The 21,688-nt window shown below is 37.0% G+C and overlaps 1 protein-coding gene across 9 annotated transcripts in view; it reads right to left on the bottom strand.

Moving 5' to 3' along the window:
- The window catches only part of LOC117411198 (CYFIP-related Rac1 interactor A), a 61,539-nt gene that overhangs the window by 25,121 nt on the left and 14,730 nt on the right, over positions 1-21,688 (bottom strand). For 3 of the 9 annotated variants that reach the window (XM_034018477.3, XM_034018481.3, XM_034018487.3), the window contains exon 2: positions 10,540-10,598. In XM_034018477.3, coding sequence (XP_033874368.1) covers positions 10,540-10,598 — 59 coding nt within the window. Of the gene's footprint in view, positions 1-10,526; positions 10,599-12,398; positions 12,549-21,688 lie in introns of those variants that run through there. The other 6 variants (XM_034018485.3, XM_034018479.3, XM_034018488.3 and 3 more) reach the window with 3 other exon arrangements.

Here is a 21,688-nt window from a genome sequence, read left to right as displayed (position 1 = left end):
CGCATTTTTCAAACAGTGCCAAACAACTATTTGGCAATACACTGCAGCCGTGCTGCTCAGACCCCAACATTTTATATGAACTGAAGATCTTGTTTGCTACGCGGCTTCCGGAAAACCGCATGAGCAAAAACGTGGCGGCGCACTGTGGTCAGTTTATCAGATTGATAACGAAAAGTGTAGCCCGTTATCAGTAAAAAAAATATTTAGGGTTGGGTGGAAAAAATAGGGTCGGTTGAGTAACCCGAACCGCACGTGTTTTTTTTTGGGTTTTTTTGGCCTTATTATTCTTCAGCCAATCCTTTCTTTCGTCGTGTTATTTTTGTTTTGAATCGCTATTGCACACATTTGTTTTACTTATTATTCGTCAGCCAATCGGCGCCCCCTCAGGTCAGCGCCCTGTGCTGCTGCACTGCTCGCACCCCCCTTGGTACGGCCCTGGGCCTACCTACATAGGTTTTCAATGGGAGCGGTTTGTTTAATGACATGACCAAAAACATGTAGTATTCTGGTCTCTCTCGAAACGTGAAGATGATACTGGGGTCTCTTTTAATGACCGCAGATTCAAATACTGGTTTACAGGGATTATATTAAATATTGACTGTATGACGACAATTGTATGCCGTCTTGGCTCATTAAATCGACCCCACAAAAATGTTGCATGATATAACCTAATATACAGAAATTCTGCTTCAATATTAACCATATCAGAGGTGTAAAGCACATCATTCTAGTTCACACAAATACCCATTCTGACAATTGTTTGCACAGTGCAGTATATTATATAAAAACTGTGAAGCAGGTACAGTATCACAAACCCACCTAAAACTTGCAGCACATTGGATGGGGCTCCAAATACCAGCTCCACAGGAAGGTAATCTACAGTGTGGTTGCAGAATAAAAAACTTCTGACAGTCCAAATAAATAAATAAATAAATAAATAAATAAATAAATAAATAAAATATATAAACAGGGACTAACCGTAACCCTAAAAATGTTTTGCTTTCAACTTGAATTCCTCTCATCAATTGTGGGACATTTCTAATACACAAACTGTATACCATTTCAGAAGAATATTAAATATTAAAACAAGGTCTTTAATTATCAGCATGACGCAGAAAAAACCTAAAATCTGGCAAATCGCTGTAGACCTCTTCAGTAGTTTAATTTTAAACATATGGTGACTGCCTCCTTTCTAGTCTTTCATTAGCAAGAAACATTTCACTGCATCACAGCACCAGGACTCTGGTTAGCAGTAGCACAAAACGTTTTAATTCAAACCACACCAGCCCTTTCCACATTGCACATTTTAAATCTACATTGTAATTAATCAAACAAGGAGAATGTTGAGTTAAACACAGGCCGTTGCCTTTATTATGCAAGAAGCACCCTGCTACATTGCGCAAAGAACACAGGTTATTGTCCAGTAAGACGACGGAGGCCAAATACCTACATGAAAGTGGACATTGTGCAGTTGTTTTGACAACCTCACATCGCAGCTCAGTGGATTTCCTGTGCTGTAGACATTTTACACCAGCCTTAGACATGATCTTTTGCAGTATACTGAGACAACAGAGAATAGAAAGCTGTTTTAACAGGGATACAAAGTCAAACACTGCCCTCTGGAGGATCTTTGCTGGTATGACATGGGAAGAATTTATAGACTGGCACTCAAATACTACATTCCTGCAGGCATTTACAATATAACTGCTGTGCCTGAAACACGATAAAAGCTAGAAGCTTAGGGTCCTTTCATACCTGGTTCGTTTGGGGAGGATAATTTGCACTGGAGCTCAGTTAACCTCGGTTAAGTTCGGTGTGGCAGTTTTTCCATGTTTATTATATAGTGGATATATTCACTGTATTGAACATCTGTCTGGGCATCAACAGCCAGACAGCATTTTGTTCAGGTGCAAACATCCAGATGATCAGGTTCACTTTTCAAATTTCAGAGTGAAAGCAAACCAAGTCTGGTGCAATTTAAGGGTGCAGCGATAAAGTTTTTCTTGGCCAATACCGATAGCTGATGGTTATCTACCTAAATTCTTATTTTAAGCATACAGGGATTAAGAATGCAGCACAATTTAAATTGTTCACTTAAAAAAAAAAACAATAGAATATTAAATTTCCAGTTACAAAATTCAGTCAAACTTGAATTTGTTACTTAACAAAGACAGTACAGTAATCAATTTCTGCTTCAAAATGTTGCCAAATACACCCACGACCAATGCAGATTAAATATGATAAACAAAAATTACAAAAGGCCATTTAAGTACATTGTGCAATAATAACAACAACAACGACAACGTAACGACCCGGCAGTCTAACTAAGATGACTACTTTTGCTGTTCAGACGCGGAGAGAGAATGTTGAGCAGCACAGGGCAGGCAAACATTCCAGAGTTTTAAATATTCAAAGAGAGCTTTATTAAAAAAAAAGCATCAGAATAACATTCTACTCACAGTTCGTCGTTGGATTTAATGTAGCATCAAGTCTGTTCTGCTGCACACAACTCTGTAACCTTATTGTTTGTATTCAGATATTTAAAAAGAAAAATCCAAACACCGCTCTTTTGAAAGACATATTTACTGCAGTTTGATCGCACATTACACAGCACTGGGAAAATGACCGTCTCAATGTTCTTGTGTCATTATTAAGCACGCCTGACCAAACATTACATCCTGTGCTGGAAGAAATTCAACCATGAATATCTGTGTACGTTATTGGCTAAAATAACAAAAACTGCCGATAGCGGATTGTGTTTTCTTTCCTTATATTGAAGCCATGCTGATAGGCTCCTGATTATCAGTACACCCCTAGTGCAATTACAGTGGTGAAGGACTCAGTGAAGGGAACTGGAACTATTATTATTATTATTTATTGTTATTATTTATTTCTTAGCAGACACCCTTATCCAGGGTGACTTACAATTGTTACAAGATATCACATTATTTTTACATACAATTACATTATTTTTTACATACAATTACACATTTATACAGTTGGGTTTTTACTGGAGCAATCTAGGTAAAAGTACCTTGCTCAAGGGTACAGCAGCAGTGTCCCCCACCTGGGATTGAACCCACGACCCTCCAGTCAAGAGTCCAGAGCCCTAACCACTACTCCACACTGCTGTCCTTAGTGTTGCAGATAAGCAGCATCTGTTCTGCACACATAACTTAAATATTTGCAAACTTCATATCAATAAGAAATGGTAAAGTATTGAGCTACAGTACAGCTCCAACACACAACCAGCAGGGGCATTTACAATAGGATGAGTCATTTCAAGTACAGACCGTTCTCATTAAAACAAACTCTGATTAGACGAATTTCATGACACTATGAATATTCTACATGGTTCCAGACAAATTTAGCAGTTGTTTATTGTAAATTACTTCATATAAATACCAATTGACTTAAAACACGTTTTCTGTTTGGGGGGGGGGGGGGGGTATTTTGGAGCTCTCCCAGGGAAGAAAGATTTTAATAAAATGAAATCACACCAGTTCAAACAGATGATTATACATGATATTGGGAAATGTATTAACTTGCATCAAGATTAGCACCTCTCTTCTGTATTTTAGTGCGGTTACGGGATTACTGATCCTGTGACGCATTTTGAGTTGTCATAGGGCTCATGCATCAATGCCATTTCAATGAAGCAGAGCAAAAACGGGTACTATCTTTCCCGACAAAAGTGGAGGTGTTGAAAGCGGTGGATAATGCACCACCATATAAGAAAAAGAAAGATGTTGCTGCAGATTTCATCATTCACGCAATCACTTTGTCAACCATTCTGAAAAAACAATAACACAGGCCTATAAGTTTGTCAGCATTTCCAATTTGCTCAATACCCTGATGTTGCCTTGCTTTAGTGGTTTAAAAATGCCCATGATCAGAATTGGACATGCAGGTTTCAAGTGCAGTTCACTTGCAACTGTATTTTCAATAGAATGCACAGGACTTTTACATTTATAATACTGTTAATTGTTTTGTAATTGAAATTTAATTTCATTGTTACTGTAACTCCTGATAAGATACTGATAATACGTATTTGTTTGCTGGTCAGACAGCCTCCATATTCCCTAGATTATGACAGACTCAGTAAGTCAATAACTGTTAAAAGAAGACCCTTAGAAATTGTCATCACTGGAGAAGAAGCAGTCTTGCTTGGGAGAAGCCCAGGGTGAGGTGGGTGGGGGTAAGACCGAAGTGCTCACAGAGTTATCTTCCAGAACCTGCCTGAAGCTTCACTGTTGCTCAACAGCGGACTGAAGATTGGAAGCATTTTCGGTTATTCTACTGTAGCTGTAAGGCTCTGTACTGAAGGATAAAGCAATGATTGATGTTAGCAGCCTCTTGTGGCTGGAGGTGGGCGTAAGTTCATAGTATTATTAATATTTTTAGTAGTAGTAAAATGTGACTGATAACGTGCTTGTAACGGGGACTGTTAAATAAAGCTTTGTTTTGCCTAAGTCCACTGCAGTTGGTGCTGCTGCAATGCAAGCTTACTGTATGTCGCAAGCAGCCTCAATTACGTGTAAATAAACAATGTGTATATTTATTTAAAATTACAAAAACAGGATTACTGTTCTACATAACCTATTTTTAAACTACACGTGAATGTTTTATTGCATTTATATGGATTACCTCTAAAACAAGTAGCTACCCTGACGTCATCAGTAAATTATGCAAATTAGTACTATCGCAGGTTTGAACCTTCCTTCAGGGATGTGTTCCGAACCTGTACCCTTGTTGCAGCCCTATTTTATATGCAAGCATTTTATATTTGATTTGCTGAACCTGAGGGAAGAAAATAAATGGGACAGATGTGCAACTTAAGTTTACCCTAAAAAATGCTGCCTCTGGAGGCCTGGTCCAGCAGAAGGGTCTGGATTATTCAGTTTTAAAATTGTTTAGTAGCGCACTGGAATTCAAACAGGAGTTTGATTTTGCATCATAAAATTACAACTTCATATTAACCATGGTCAGCACCTGAAAGTCACAAAATCAAATACTGTATGCAGGTCTAGCTGTTCTACACTGTGGAAACACTTCCTAGATGAAGCAGGCAGGCAACACTGTGTAATGTACATGATTAATTCATGTGTTCTACAGTATGTTGCACAGAGAATTAGGTTTCTTCAATCCTGAGCTTTAGTGATCTGATCTTGTTTGTTATGATTGAAAACGTGCATGTAGCTTCTGAATGATTACTGGAATGATGTGTGGGCTTAATCACAACTGTCTTATGATTTTGGTTTTACAGATTTTATTTTTCAAGTGAAGTTAATCCTGCCACAACATTGAGTGTAGGACTGTGTTTACAAATGCACTTTTCCCTAAATTAGTAAAAATATTTAATTAAACAAAAAAAACATCACTCCAAAACGAGACATTATTTAACATTTTTCCAATAAACAAATAAAGAAAGGCATTTTTTTTTTAAAAAACAGTGCTGATATCCCCCCACCCTCCCAGAGCCAATGGGACACTCCCTTCGGAGTCCCCAGCGAAGATCGGCCTACTTCTCACAGCAAGGAAATGAACCTGCCCTGTATGACTCACCCTGCGCACCATACGGCTGTGCTTCAACCAGGTGAGCCAATCAGGGACCCCCTCATAACAGCCAAGAAATGAACCTGCGTTGTATGACTCACACTGCGCGCCACACGGCTGTGCTTCTACCAGGTGAGCCAATCAGGGACCCCCTCAATTTTTTAGTATTTTCTATTTGTGTAAATAATAATAATAATAATAATAATACTAATAATAATAATAATAATCTTCTTCTATGACAAAGCCTAGTTGTCCCCTCCTTATTCAGTCAAGCAAACTAAACTCTAAACTCTATTTGTGAAAATCTGTGAGCTCTGTAGTCAAAAGACAAGGCTGGGCCAAAACACTTCAGTGGTGGAGTCCTAAAACACTAGCATACAGTAAATGCCTTTTACATAATGTATCCTGACACTGGATAGAATCAGGACAGTTAGAACCACAATACCCCTTATCAATATATTATTCAAATGGTTTTAAAAAAGGAAAAAAATAAATAATAGTTATTTGTAGTTACGTTTTTGTTTGGAGTAGTTTCTTCCACGCTTTATACCAATAAAATGCTGTATTCTACTAAAAACGATGCCTTTGCACTCTCTTCTCTTAGGAAGTACAATAGTGAGACAGCAAGAATAATAAAGTGCAATGACAAGTACAGAAGTAAACAGGATACAATAGTCTGAACCCAAAAGGAAAATGAATCAGACAGGAAGCTTTACATAGACTTCCTGTGAGGCGGAGTCCCACTGCCGCAGACACCTATTTAATGCAATAATAAATCACTAAGCTTGCTGGCTGGCTTTTACATGGTATATCTACAACTATTTTTAAATAATTCTCAAGACTTCTGTTTGTTGTAAAGGTGATTCCATTTCACTTCCCTGTTTATAGACAACATGGTGAAAATCTGCAGCAAAAGTCAGTTCTTCAATTCAATTATGGCCCAAAAACTGCATTCCCTCTACTACTCTCCCAATACAAAAACCTTTGCCTTATTGAAATTAACCACTTCATGTGATTAAAATGAAGGTATACTGTACAAACACCAACACATTAAGAGGTTTATACCCTATTTGCTGTAATATTTGAATATCCCACCAGAGGGTGCTACTGATTTGCAAAAATAAATGCACAGTTAGTTCTGTCTACTGCAGGTCTTTTTTTTTTTTTTAACAAGGTATTGAAGCAAATAAACCGACTACAGTGCATTCCCCAAAATTCTGTCATGCGGAAACACCATTCACTTTCACTAGAATTCCAAATCCTGCTTTCCTGTGATAAAAAAATACAGTTTGGATTTACAAAAAAAAAAAAAAGTCAGAGGATCCAAAGATCTATTGAATCTTAAAACAGCCATGTGTGACAGCTACAACTACACGGTATTAGTGTTCTACGATACCATGCACAGTATCATGATATTCGATACTATCGCAATACTTTGGATCTTATGTCCACTACATTTAAATGGCTGCCAAATTCATTTTTTTGCAAGTGCAAAAGAGGCTAATACACAGTCAACAACACTGCAGTATATTCAAAAGGTCATTGCCACCAACTATAAAATTCAAATAAAACTGGTAAGAAAGCGCATCACTAAAATACACCATTTTCTTTATTTCTTACATATAAAAACAGAATTAGGAATCTCTTAATTCTTATATATAACAAAACAACACAGAAATACTTTCCTTGAAGCAGACATTTCACAACTAGGCCAGGTGTTTTACATACAGAGCTATTTTAGGAAGTGTCCTAAAAATGTGAGCAAGGAATGAAAAAATGAACACTGTTGTGGAAGCTGATTTACACAGTTACTTCAGAAATGGCTTGGATCAATAAACAACCAAATGAGCAAGATGTTGTTGAAGCGGACATCCTGGGATCCTTCAAGAAGCTGCTTCATGAGATTCTGGGATCAATAAGCTACTAACAACCAAACGAGCAAGATGGGCTGAATGGCCTCCTCTCGTTTGTAAACTTTCTTATGTTCTTAAGATGGGCCAAATGGACCTCCTCTTGTTTGTAATATTTCTTATGTTCTTAAAGTCACATACAACATAATATCTCCATGAATCTATACTGTTCAAATCTTTTAGGAAGTAAAACAAAAATAAACAGAGTATAATGCTAAACTAGACTAGTTTGATTGATTCCTGTACACTGTAAAACATTTATTTTTAAACAAACACTACATTAAGGAATACACACAAATGTTGTATTCCTTCATTTTAAACACTATGCGTTCATTTTACAATTGTATAATGTTAGATATTTTGAAAATAACCACTTCCAAATAATTTAATAAATTAGTTCAGCGGATAAAAAAAATATTTTTCTGGCAAAGAACTGCTTTACTAAAAATGCTGCTAAGATATGCAATTCAATAGTGAAAAATTCAAAGTTAAGCATTATATTTAATTCTAATTTTCTAAAACAAACGGGCCACTAATGTAGATGCCTTCCTCTTATGTGCTATTAGAGCAGAATTCTGTTTAAACGTATTCAAGCCAAATGTCTCAGTCAAAACAATGCCCCAGTGCACCTTAAATAAGAACATAAGACATTTTACTAGCGAGAGGAGGCAATTTGCCCATTTGGTTGTTAAAAATCTTGCAAAGAAAGTAAAATTAGACAAAAAAAACAAACAACCACCCTGGCTACTATAATAAACTGTAGGGGTGCAACAATTAACCGATGCATTGATTATTGACCATCTGTCCCTAAATTTCCTGAGCTTCGATTACATATTGGTTAATCGATGCATCATTGACCAATGTGACAGTGTGCTTCTTTTAGTGGTAGTACGGTAGATTAGCGTGTTGCTAGGATACACACTTTATGCCTCTACATTTGCGCTGGACAAAGCCAAATCAGAAGAAGGCCTATTATATTCACGTTTTCTTGATATAAAAATTAAGGCATACGTTTTTTTTCTTATTAAGAAAATTATTTAAAACACTTTCGACATTTTGACTGTCCGCATTCAACCACATTGCTGTTGTCATCTGGCTGAAATCCAAAATAGTCCCACATCAAGCTTCTCTCCCCGGCATTAGCCGTGACTGCTGCAGTAGTTTCATTTTCCCAGAGCGCGCAGTATAGTTGGTCACTTCCGCTAAGCGGAAATTAGTAAGCTTACTTCATATTGTTTTTAAAGCACACAATCACAGAGTTGGTTTTACCCCGATGTTAGGTATCGTAGGATTTTGGTATCATGATATATCGTAGGGATCGATATTCTGCGGAATACTACATAGTATATTTAGTGTACTTTGAGAAATCAGTCTCCCCTCACTCTATTAACCCTTCCTCCTAAGACAAAAAGCATTCTGTGGTTATAGCTTAAATAATTTCTGCAGATCATCTTGTAAAAAAAATGTAATAAATACAAAAATTAAAATGTGACAAATCACTAGAGACTGCATTCATTTTAAGTGGTAACCTTGCATTACTATTGTGTAGTATTCCTAGAAAAGAGAAAAATAAGCAGAGGTATTCTGGTTTTTTGTTTGTTTTTTTGGCATTACACCCAGCAAAGTGGAGTTATTTCATCATGTGACTTTACTCACGCGTCTCTGCTGAAACTCAACATGGAGGCTGCACCAACCATGAAAAAAAAAATCAATGTTTCAGCAAAAGACAAAAACTAAACATTTTCTGATTATCTACATGAGGATGGTGGGATATTATTCTACAAATGTTGCTGTTACTCGATTGATCATGTACGAGACAATACCATTAAAAGCTAGTCATACACACCTCTTGTTAAATTTTGCCAACAAGGCAGAATTAGCAAAGAAAGAATTGGGAGGATTCATTATGTGTTTACATCCAGAGGGGTGCTATTTCAATTACAATGGGCAATGAGTCAGTCAACACAAGTGTTATTCAATCTGTAGTATTTTGCATTTAATCGTATCCTGATGTAACTACCACTGACACTATTATCTGCTCTGATATTGATACGTATTTTGTAATATACGTGTACTTACTAGAAGTGATTGTATTTATCTTGCTCTTAATTGTATTAATACTTGTACTGTGATTTTTTAAATGTATTTTTTCTTTACGGCTGTAAGTCGCCCTGGATAAAGGCATCTGCTAAGAAATAAATAATAATAATAATAATACGCCTTTTTATCAAAGTGTTTCATATTTTATCCTGATTACTGTAATGCCAGTAAAACACTAAACTTCATTTGTGGAGTACTGTAAATAGCATTATTCTCACATGACATTGTTGGGCTGTTACTAATCTGTTTCATATTTTGTTATTGTAATGCCAGAAATAAGCTAAACAGGTCTTTTAAAACCACCTTTATTTGTAAGACTAAACTACAGTGTTGGTGGAAGACTGCAATATGATTCTCTCACAACAGTACTGGACATTTGTTTTCTGAACTGTGGTAATATAATTAAGTTTTCCTGATTATTTTAATGCCAGCAATGAGCCGAATTATGTTCATAAACTTTATGACATGCAAGTGTCTTCAGGTGCTTTACTTACTATTTATTACAGCATCAAGAGTCTGCCTGAAAACATTGGCATTAATAAAAACAATAATTGTCAAAATATTTTTTTAATTTACTTATTTTAACTATCAACATTATATTTGTGTTGAAATGTCATGTTTAATTATCAATAAATTGATTAAAAAAAAACAAAAAAAAACACAGAATTGGTCAGTTTTTAAAAACAGAATGGAAAATCAGTTGCCATAGTAATGCGATACTGTATTTGCATACGCACTCCAATGCAAATGCTACACGACGTTACATTCCTTTGACTTTTACAAAAGGCAGCAGTATTTGTTGTAAAAGCTGAAACTTGTCCTACTGATAAATTACTAGTGTATTTTACTACAGGCATATTGCTACCACAGGTTTTTTTCCATTTGTTTATGGCTGAGGTGTTATTGACATTAACAAAAGGTTCATGACAAAACTAAACAATAAAGAGAGGAAAGGGTTACCTTTTTTACTTACTGGAGAAGGACTTCAGTTTCAAAGTCTTGCTTTTTATAGCATCAGCGTATCCTTGTTTTCTACAAGAAACAAACAAGACAATAGTTCAGCTGATTTTTTCTGTGTTATTATTATTCGTTTTTAACATCAATTAGGGGATATGTCCCGCAAATTGTATCACATTGAAACAGACACCAACAATCTCCTGACAACATACTGTTCTGTTAAAAAAAAAAAAAAAATATCAATCATTCTTCATTCACAAACATTCACCAACTGCAGTTAACTGTAGTCAGGTGCGGCCAAAAAAGGGCTGAATAACTATGGCTGATTTTTGTAACATCTACGGATGATGAGACAAAAACAGACCAAATGGTTTCTTAATGTAATAAACAGCACTTGGGAATATCCAAAAGACAGGTCAGGAAATAAACCAGACCTTGTTTATAAACCAATAACCACAGCAAAGAAAATGGTCAGACTCTGTTTGATGACCATCTCAGACCCTGGAACGCACTGCACGCTGCTGTCATTCCTTGTAATGCTTCCTGTTTTGATGCCACATCTATGCTATACTGTATCTTGCAACTATATCTAATAAAGAAACAGTATACAAACAAGTATGCAACTGAGTTAATAATTAAGATATTCAGTTCAGAATACAATACAATACAATCTTACCAAAACAAAGATAGCAACCGTATAGTAGGTTTAAAAAAATAAAGAAAGAAAGAAAAAAACACTGCAGTACATTCCTGGCTTATGCAAAAACAAGCCACAATTTGTGTGTCAGCAGCAACTTACTAAGTTGTAGTTTCTGATGCAATGATGCATGCTATCATTCACTTCTGGCCCAGCAATTCCATACAGCACATACATTCTACATTACCCAAGAATACCCCCTTTAATCTTCATTGTTCAGCATCAATTCTAAATTTCACTGAAAATCAAAAACAAAAAAAGCTGTTCCGACCAAATCAACCCACTTGTTTCCATCTGCCAAAACAAATACACCCAAGTGATCTCCCTCCCCCGCCCCCCAAAATTCAACATGCATTAAAAACCCAGCTATAGGGTTAGCAAAAAAAAAGATGGTCTGGTGACAAGAATACTGCCCCCACTGGGACACCCACAATGAAAGGAGTTGCCTTATATGGACATTAACTCTCTCCAATAAGCAATGTTATACCTTAGTTCCAGGATTCATTACAGGGTGGGGAAGAATGGAGGGGTTTGCACAGTAACCTCCAGTTTCTGAAGCATTGGAAATATGACACCCCCCTTATGCATTCAAATGTTGCCCTGGAGATGAACCCACAAATAGGCCTAAATCCCAAATAAAACTAATTATGGATTAGGTTCAGTAGCATAGCTTGTGTGGGTTTACAGTGTATTCAGAACAGAACAGTGACTGAAAATATTCTGAGCGCTCTTCCAATTTAACATCAATTCACATGAATGTACTGTAACACTAAACATTTATTTGCTACGCAGTAAAATTCTTTTAAACAAAATGGCAAATTGCCACTTTTTGCACAGAACAAAAAGGATTGACCATGCCTTTCCCTTAACTGAAAATCATAGGGCATTAACATCATGTTCATTACATGCGTTACAAGACATTGCTTTCAACTGGGTCACAGGAAACAGCTCTAGATTCAAGTCCTTGTGAAATCTAGAGGGCATAGAAATCCAAGGACCAATTTGTAGCCAAACACTGTAACAGTTCAATTACTAGAGCAAACAATGCTACACTACTGACCCAGAAGTGACACACAATTGTGACCATTAAGTCTGAATGTAAATCTCATTGTGGACTGGCAAGAACCTGCCCTGCCCCCAGGATTATCCACGCTTTCCTGATTTCAGTAGTACAGTACCTTGGGATTGTCCACCTTCTGCTCACTTCTCCTTGCTTACTGTAGTTTGCCCAGTACTCCTCCCCCACCTAAACCTTTTCTCTTATATTGTGTCCTTTTCAGTTTCTCATTCCTCTGCTCATGCCGATAGCTCTCTCATCTGCCTGCAGTTCTCTCGTCAGCCCCACTCACACACACTCCAGCAGCCAATAGGACACGGGGAGCTGCCTCAGCCAACCACTCAGCCGCTGTCGTGGTTTCTGTGGTAACTAAAAAGCTAGGTCCCTGCAGACATTGTAAAATGTGATTGTACAGTACACAAGGTTGGGCAATAATACAGCCATTTCTATTATATTAACAGACACCAAAATCTTACACTGCTGCCTACAAGAAAACAAACAAATCAATTGGTATTTGCTGGATAGATAGATAGATAGATAGAGATAGATAGATAGATAGATAGATAGATAGATAGATAGATAGATAGATAGATAGATAGATAGATAGATAGATAGATATAATCAAATGTGTAGTAAACCTTCAGTCAAATCTTACTACCATTTTAAAATGGATACCAACAGTAAAGCATGTTAAAAGAACATTGTTCAGAGGTTTCCTGCAATACCGTACAGCATGTTTCTAGCCTTCAGAGCTCAAATTGCTCAGCATAGCCACCACTTACATTATAACAAAGCAGCTATGAAAGCACGGATACAATAGAAATGAAGGGATGACCAAGACTTTAAAATTATTTTTATTTATGACCTCCTGCTAGCATTAAAGTAGCAATAGTAGTACACCTGCTCCTATAGTGCAGATTTTTGTTAGTTTTTATTTATTTATTTTGAATTACTGTACACTATAGCTTTAAACAGCTGCTTTGGTACTGTGCCATATCCTGCCAACGAGCATGTCGGGAATGAAAACACTTTTTATAACAATAATTAAAAACTGAAATTTGCATGAATAAAAATGGTAATTTGAGTCACTTTTCTGAATCTTCTGGTTTTGAACAATGTAAAAACTGCAGTCAGTAACTTTTTTTTTTTTAAAGCTACGTAATAAACTATTAAATTATTTATACAGGAGAAATCTAATGTCGTGGCAGGTCTGCCATTTTGTTTATTCTGAGGTGGCATCAGATGGCAAGAATTACTACTCGATTACTGTATTGACTGTTTTGTTGGAAAACAGCACAAAATAGTTTAGGTCATTTTGCCTTACATTAGCCAAGTGGGATACAGGGTTAAATCGAAGAGTTTAATTAAAAACACTTTGCAAAATGTGCTGGAATGTGCAACAATTTTATATTTGAATGATGCACTACTCCACTAGGGCCAAAGTTGTGACACATCTCAAGTTTGATGCAAAACTGATTCTCTGGAGGCCAAACCATATAGACCCTTTTCACTGTCTCCTTGTCTTATGATGTTTGCAATTATGGGTGGTTCTTATTACAATTACTTTAATACTGGAGGGGGGAGGGGGTTGTGTCTGTGTGAAGAAGCTTTCACCTGAGTTTTACAGCTGCTCTTTGTTCCACATCATGTCATGTCATGACAAATATGCATAACATGGACAAGGTTTTATTGATAATTTGCTTAGTTACACCTTTACAGCATACAAGACAGAACATGTTAACCATCCTTAGGTCTGCTGCAGAAATTGATTTACTAGAAATACATTCTTTATATCACTGCTGTTGGAATAAGGACTAACCTGAGCCAGCACCACCAAAGCAAGACACTCCCCTTAGAACAAGGGAAAATAGCTTAGTGCTTCCACCAGGGGGCAGTAATCTCCATGCTAGTGTTGGTTGGTAGACAAGACAGCCTTAAAAAGTTCCCTTTTAAGTGTGTAAAATAAACAAAAAAATTAAATATAATATTTACACTTATTGCTTTTTGTCAGATTAAGATACATCTTAACAACACAAAGAGGTAGGGGATCTGTTTTTAGTGCCAGAGGACATTTTACAATTACAATACAGCAGATGTGATCCAGCATAAAGCGTTCTTCAGTCACAAAGCTCTTTGAAAAGGTACTAACATTCCGACAACAAAAAGCTGCTCAGTGTGCTCCCCACTGTACCCCAGTATGTGCTGCAGCTTTCTTGTTTAATTGACCAAAAGGCAATCTCGCCACTACATTTTCTCACTGTGGTCTTTGCAACCAAAAACGCCTGCTAATTCTTCTCAAGTTTCCTTTATAAATCAGCGGCAAACAAGCACACCCGTTTGGATTAATTATTCTGCTGCTTATTATCCAACATCAAGACTCACCATGTGCTGCATTCCCCTCAACCTATTCCCAGGATAGCAACAGCAGGGTAAACACACTCTCCAGGTTGTTTGCCAACATGTACTCTAGGTTTATTAACTACCATGCTGTTTTTAAACCTGCAAGGTAATAAACAGTTTAAAATATGCAAGTGTCACACTACCCACCACCTGCCACACACTCACTTTAATTGCACAGATCCGACTGGTTACTGTAGGCTTGCGGACCACACAGTTAATGCATACTATATCCAGTAATACCCCCTAAGCCGTTTCCATTAGGAGTTAATTTGGCTTTCATGAGCTACTGTAACATCTGCCAGATGCTTAGATACCATCAACAAAGTGATTAGTGTAATGAGGTGAAAGTCCTTTAAAATCCTGTTGTCAGTACAGTACTGTGTATTACAATGGATCGAAATAGAAAGCCTGTCAAGGAGAAAATGTTTTACAAGTACAATGTGAAATGTGTCATATTTAAAAATAAAATAAAAAAATCAAATAAAAGGCGTCGCAAGTTATGTGCTTTTTTCCCCACAGGGATCAACAGGAGGACAACGCAGCTCTCGGGCAGCTTACAGGCAAGCCCGCAGGCGCCCGGCCAGACTACAGGGGTTGCTAGTGCGCGGTGAGCCGAGGACACCCTGGCCAACCTAACCCTCCCTCCCCCCGGGGGACGCTCGGCCAATTGAGCGCTGCCCCCTGGGAGCTCCCGTCCTCGGTCGGCAAAGGAATAGCCTGGACTCGAACTCGCGACGTCCAGACTATAGGACGCATCCGGCACTTTTATCTTGTTTTCCACCTCCACCCTTCATGCAAGGAGCAATAAAGTTTCATGAGTTAGCGAAATCATTCACTTATTATTTATTATTAATGCATTTCTTTATTTTATTTATTTATCTGTATGGCTAAATATTGAAGTTTTAAACATGTTCACTGAGTTCAAGAATTTAATGTTAAAATAAAAGTAATTAATTTGCAGAGTCAGTGTGATACCTCGAAAAAAAATGCGCTGAGCCGATAAAGAACCTTGTAGAACACATGTGTGTTAAAATGGAAGGTATATTTTTTAATGCCTATCCCATTACCAATAAATATTGTACAGTACTGTATTTATTGAGATTACTCATCACTTCAAGGTAATGTTCTTACCCCCTGAAAATATATTTTACTCGCTCAGTTTTAAAACTAGAGAGTAAAAGTTACTTCCAGACCCCAAACCTTATCTGGTGCGCTGGTTACACCTCATTCCTGACCAGAACCCAGTTCTGTGCCACTCTCATGCAGACTGAATAATGCTGGTACTGTACGGTATATTGTTTTTATATTTATATGAATTACAGTGATGTAAACTTGGGGCTAATCCAAGATCACCAAACTACTTCTACATGTGAACCGTGGGGGGTGTAGAAGCACCATAGTTTCTGTATTCATGACACCCCCTACCCCCACCTCCGAAAAGAATAAAACAGAAATCAAGGGTTTATTTATTTTGCAGGACAAGCATACAATACTGTAATCAAAATCATAGAATACCGTTGTACACCAAATGTCATTGCAATGACTAAACTGATAAGATACGAGTTGCTGAAGTAGTGCCAGAGTCATATTTGAACACAGCACTGTCTGTTTTTATTATGCCGAAACCTCAACCAAGCTAGGTACATTAACATACTGTAGGACCATTCTGTCTGACTCTTATGGTTACATTGTGCAAGATGAAGATGACAATTTCTGACTGCAACATGATACCTTTTTATTCAATTAAATCAATCAATCAATCAATCAATCAATCAATAAATAAATAAAGTTACGCAGTAACTGTTATACAAAGTTACTTTTTACAAATTGGCAGCTGCAATCACACAGAGGATTGCATGTTTTTCTCCATCTGTAGTTGGAAACACTGAAGTCCTGAAGTTCAATGAAAGGCAGGGTAAGTAGGAAGTTCAATGAACTGTGCAAATGATATTGTCCCGTGAGAATATTAGACAGGAAGAAACCAGTAAACTTGAAAACTTTGTCTCATGTTTATGTCTTATTGGATGTGAAAGCTATATCAAGGATTAATACATTTACATTAGGAGACTTACCTACAGTACTGTATACTTTTTTAAACAAGTTGTTACTGTATCTACTATAAATCATGCTTTTTATTTTTTACAGCAGACTATGCCATACTAGTTTAGGTGTAATATATTTCACTTAAGTTTAAAACACAAAACTGACTTGGTGCAAATTTGATTTGTAGAATATTTAACATCGAATGCCACTCACACAACAGGTTATTTCCTCACCACAGCATATATTGATCAATTCATGTGGTTCAAAATATTTCCTGTGAAAGCCATGTACCTTATGTGCTAAGAAGGTGTGCAATACAGTACTTTTTAAACTATTGAAATTACAAAACAACATTTCAAATCTCATACCCTACTTCCCCCAAAATGTTCCGAAATCAGTGCCCAAGATAGAATTACAGTATTACAAAAGAGGGAATCTAGACAACACAATAACAAACCTTAGACTGAAAAAAAGTTATTGGTAGTTCAAATGCCACCTTTAAATGTTGAAACCTCTTGCTTTAGGTTACAACTTATAATTTAGAAACTCTAAAAGCTACAGAATATACTAGCACCGAGCAGTTAACAAGTCTGACTCATTTTTTTTTCTTTTTTCTTGTATTGCACTGCAAATTGCATACTGAATCAAAGGCAAGCCAGTACATTATTACCCTATGAGCAGGCACATGCACAGCACATGGAGACAGCCTTGCTCGTCTTTCATGATGCACTGTAGGCATCCACATTTTGAAGTGTCAATAGTATGAAGCTGAAATTCAGATTAGTCTTCACTGACCAGTGTACAGTACTGTATCTGTTGTGGTAAACACGCTTTGTTTGTGTTTTGCAACCACTTTAGGTATACCACAACTGGACGTGTTCATAGAACATATTTCCTGCTTCTGGTGTTTGTTCTTGAAGGACAGAAAGTCTACGTTTCACTCTTAGCCACACAACACATTGCAATAAGGGTATGTAGCTAATCAATTCTTGGAGCACTGTGGTGGCTGTTTGGTCCAGTGGTTAAAGAAAAGGGCTTGTAACCAGAAGGTCCCTGGTTCAAATCCCACCTCAGCCACTGACTCATTGTGTGACCCTGAGCAAGTCACTTAACCTCCTTGTGCTCTGTCTTTCGGGTGAGACGTAGTTGTAAGTGACTCTGCAGCTGATGCATAGTTCACACGCCCTAGTCTCTGTAAGTCGCCTTGGATAAATAATAATAATTTAAAAAAAAAATAATAATAATAATAATAATAATACCCAGTCCATACTGCAGTGCTGCTTACAGTACTATATTATACAATACTTACTCCCACTGCAAAACAATTGTCCCACCTGATACTTTATTTCATCACAGACGGACATCCATTACAAAGCCCCAATAGAAACAACACTGTCATTCATTGTGAATCACTTGAAAGACTGCACTACTAAATTGCACCAGTAGTAGATAAACAAACAAACAAAAAATGCCTTGAAATACAGTACAATATGGTTGAAACAACAACTGATTGGTATTAAAAATCAATAATTGTGTTTATTGTGCTGAAAAATTATCATGAAAAAAAAAAAAAGTTAGGGTTTGTGTTCCACTGCTACCCAGATTTTTGCTTCTTCGATTTGTAAGGGATTCTAGGGAGTGTTTAACTGAATTGAGCAAGGGGAAGTTACATTAACTGTCACAGAGAGCAAACATACTCCTCAGACCCCCAATTCTCTCCCACTCAGTACATATTGAATTAATATTACATTTCAGAAACAGAATATCAAAATGTTTCAGGACAGTTAACTTCAGTTTAATATGATATGTTACATTTGTGAAACTGACTGGAAACATATAAAGCCCTATGTCTGTGCAAGCATAATAGTCTTTTTTTAAAAGCAGTTTCTCACAGTAATAAAACAGTACCCTGATCTTTTTCCTGGATGAGCCAATACCGATTTACAGTAAAGCCTAATACCATCTATTCTAGCAACCAGGGGAAATCCCTGACGCTGGCCTTAGGGAGTGCACAGTCAATCAGTAACAACAATGGGAATGACTCAACAATCAGCCTGCAAGTTAAACATCAACTTCTCTATTTAGTATAGTATTACTAAGGGGATCTTTTTATTTTCATTTTCAAAATACTGCAAATAAATGAAAAAAACACACATACATCAACAAAGTTCTGCCATCTTTGAATGCTATCGTTTCTATTAATAAAGTACTGCCAAGTTTGACACTAGTTCAACAGAATTATCCCATATTTCAATTTACACTGCACTGAACTTACGACCTTTGTCTGTATGGGACAGTCTCCCCATCAGAAAGCGATTCCCTGCACAAGGAATAAATCACTTCACAAAGGACAGGCCATGAACACAATGTGCCCTGCAAACATATGGCAGGTGTTTGCAATGTTTTGTCCTGCAGCTTGTGTACCCCATTATTCAGCACAGATGGAGAACAAGATTGTTTTGTTCGTTGCTTCTTTTTTTTTTTTTTTTTTTTTTAACCAAAAAACTTATTGGAATGTTTACAATAGAGAATTAATTAATAAAGATTTTTTTTTGCTTCCTCAGACTTAAGCTAATGTGACTAGCAGTTGAATTCAGCACTAAATGAGGCAGTTCAAGTTTTTCCCTTATATGGGCAGAGGCACTAGGAAGTAACCGACCACAAGTACAATGGCTGTTTGCATCTTCATTTGCTTTTCACAGTCGGCTCAGTCGCAGTGCAACAGCACAGGCCACCCACCCCCTCCCCCAACCAGCAAGAAACAAACACAATATTGTACATCTACAGTAGGTTCAAAGCAGTTCATACAATTCTAGAAAGCTAGTGATATATTTTGTAAAAAAAATAAAAAATAAACAAACCTACACACTATGCACACTGATATATAAACATGCTTACTTTTAATTCTCCAAAACACCCATACAATGGTTGATAAATGTAATGTACACAATACGGATGAAAACACTCACAGGAAGCTATGGGCCATGTCATTCTGTTCCATTTGTTTTTCAGTGTCCTTTCCCACTGCTGCAGACTCACATTTTCTATAGAACAGGCAGTAGTTTGAGTAGTGAAAGCTATGAATTGCATACATTTGTGTGTTTTAATATGCATGCCATTGCTGGCATTTAATGGACAGCCCAGAAGTACGGATGCTATGTCCCATCAGTGTACCTCCCACATGCTCGCATTGTGAATGGTACTTCTGTTCAAGGAATCTCTGCATCTCAAAGGAACTATAGTGCAACCAAGAGTCAGGTTTTCATGTCCAATAAACGGTTAATTTACCATTATTCCAAGCGCTCTGTGACCCTGTGTGATGCATCACCCTTGCTGAGCATGTTCCCTCAATATGCAATTTAATATGGTTTCTTAGCAACAGTGTGCATGCACAGTACAGCAGAGTGTTAACCACAGTATCTTTTAATATGTGTATGGGGCACTTATCATTCCCTGCAGGATTTGCAGTAAGGCTGTATCCCATGTTTCTATTGAAAGTTAATTAATTTAATTTTATTGCAAGAACACTTTGATGCCCTAGTTTTTTGTACCATATTGTTCACAGTACAGCAAGCACTGGAAAAAATATTGAAATACTCAGAGGGAACACACTGTTTACTTCAAGCTAAGGCATCAAACATATTGTATGCAGCTTCTCTGAGCATTTCTTCTTAATAGCCAGAAAGTGTAAGTAGTTGACAGCGGTGATAAAATAAAGACATAACCAATGCAGGCACATTCTTAGGTCTATGGCTACAGTACAATTTTCCAATATAATATAATTTATTATGAGTGTAATATTGTGAGGAAGAGCCAAAAAGCAATTTCAATAAAAGTGTAAAAGGTAAAAATGTGAGACTGAATGAACTGGTTCAAAATATATGTATAGAATAGAGAATTTATCAGATTATATTCAAATGCAACTGTCGATAGGAGGCGAAGACTGTATGACAACATTTTGGTGAAGATGGGTGCAAAATCAAGGAAGCTATTGTGTTCACCATGAGTGTGACTGACAGACAGACAGACAGACAGACAGACAGACAGAATCAGCACATAAGGGTTTCCATTTTCTATGAATATCAGATGAGCGTCCTGATATAAATCATTCGTTAACACAAGGCAGATCACAACATCACAGAATGAATGAATGAATGAATGAATGAGGATTATTTAGTGGAAATAACATGTCCTGTGCCAACAGGGAGTTCAAATGTGCATTACAGAGCTACAGTATAGGATTACCGGGCAGGATAATGCCTAGACCAGTCTATTACAACAGGAGCATATTTATTTCTGTTCAGTTGTAATACTGTTGCTGTAAATGATACCCCCTCTCTGCCACATAATCTTTAAACTGAAGTGTATTTAGACGGATGCCACATACTGTAATCAGGCTGCATACCAATGGCACAGTTACAGTATTCAGACCACAGCTGTATGAAACCGATATAAAAGACCAAGTAGATGTTGATAGGATATAGAAATGGGTCGATTCCAGCTCTCACTACTGCTGGAGGGAATTCTGTGGTGAAATATTAAGAGTCTGATGTACAGTAACTGTGCTTCCAGTAAACCAATAGGTAAGACTCACCGAGCTCTACAGTAATTTCAAACTGGGGCTTAAGATCAGCAATCCAATTTGTGGACATTACACAAAGTTTGTACGATTGCCATTTATACATTCATTCACCTACTGTAATTCAATCCAGTATTTTCATCACTGAAGCCTGCTCACTGCAAGTATTAAAAGCCCCCATTGGAATCTATTAGCTGCAATTACACTCATTTCACCGAGAGTGTAGACCTCGCACTCATCATTCTAAACGTTTAAACCACAACTTGTTCTATAAAAACAAATAAAGTCTGTTAATATCATGTTTTGTCTTATTTATTTAGATGTAATGATTTCTAATACTGTATTGTATGTTTATACAGTAAGTGTGTGGTGACTACCTCTAATCAAGT

The sequence above is a fragment of the Acipenser ruthenus genome, chromosome 6 (genome assembly GCF_902713425.1).
Source record: "Acipenser ruthenus chromosome 6, fAciRut3.2 maternal haplotype, whole genome shotgun sequence".
Lineage (NCBI taxonomy): Eukaryota > Metazoa > Chordata > Actinopteri > Acipenseriformes > Acipenseridae > Acipenser > Acipenser ruthenus.
This window is presented reverse-complemented; position numbering and strand designations above follow the sequence as displayed.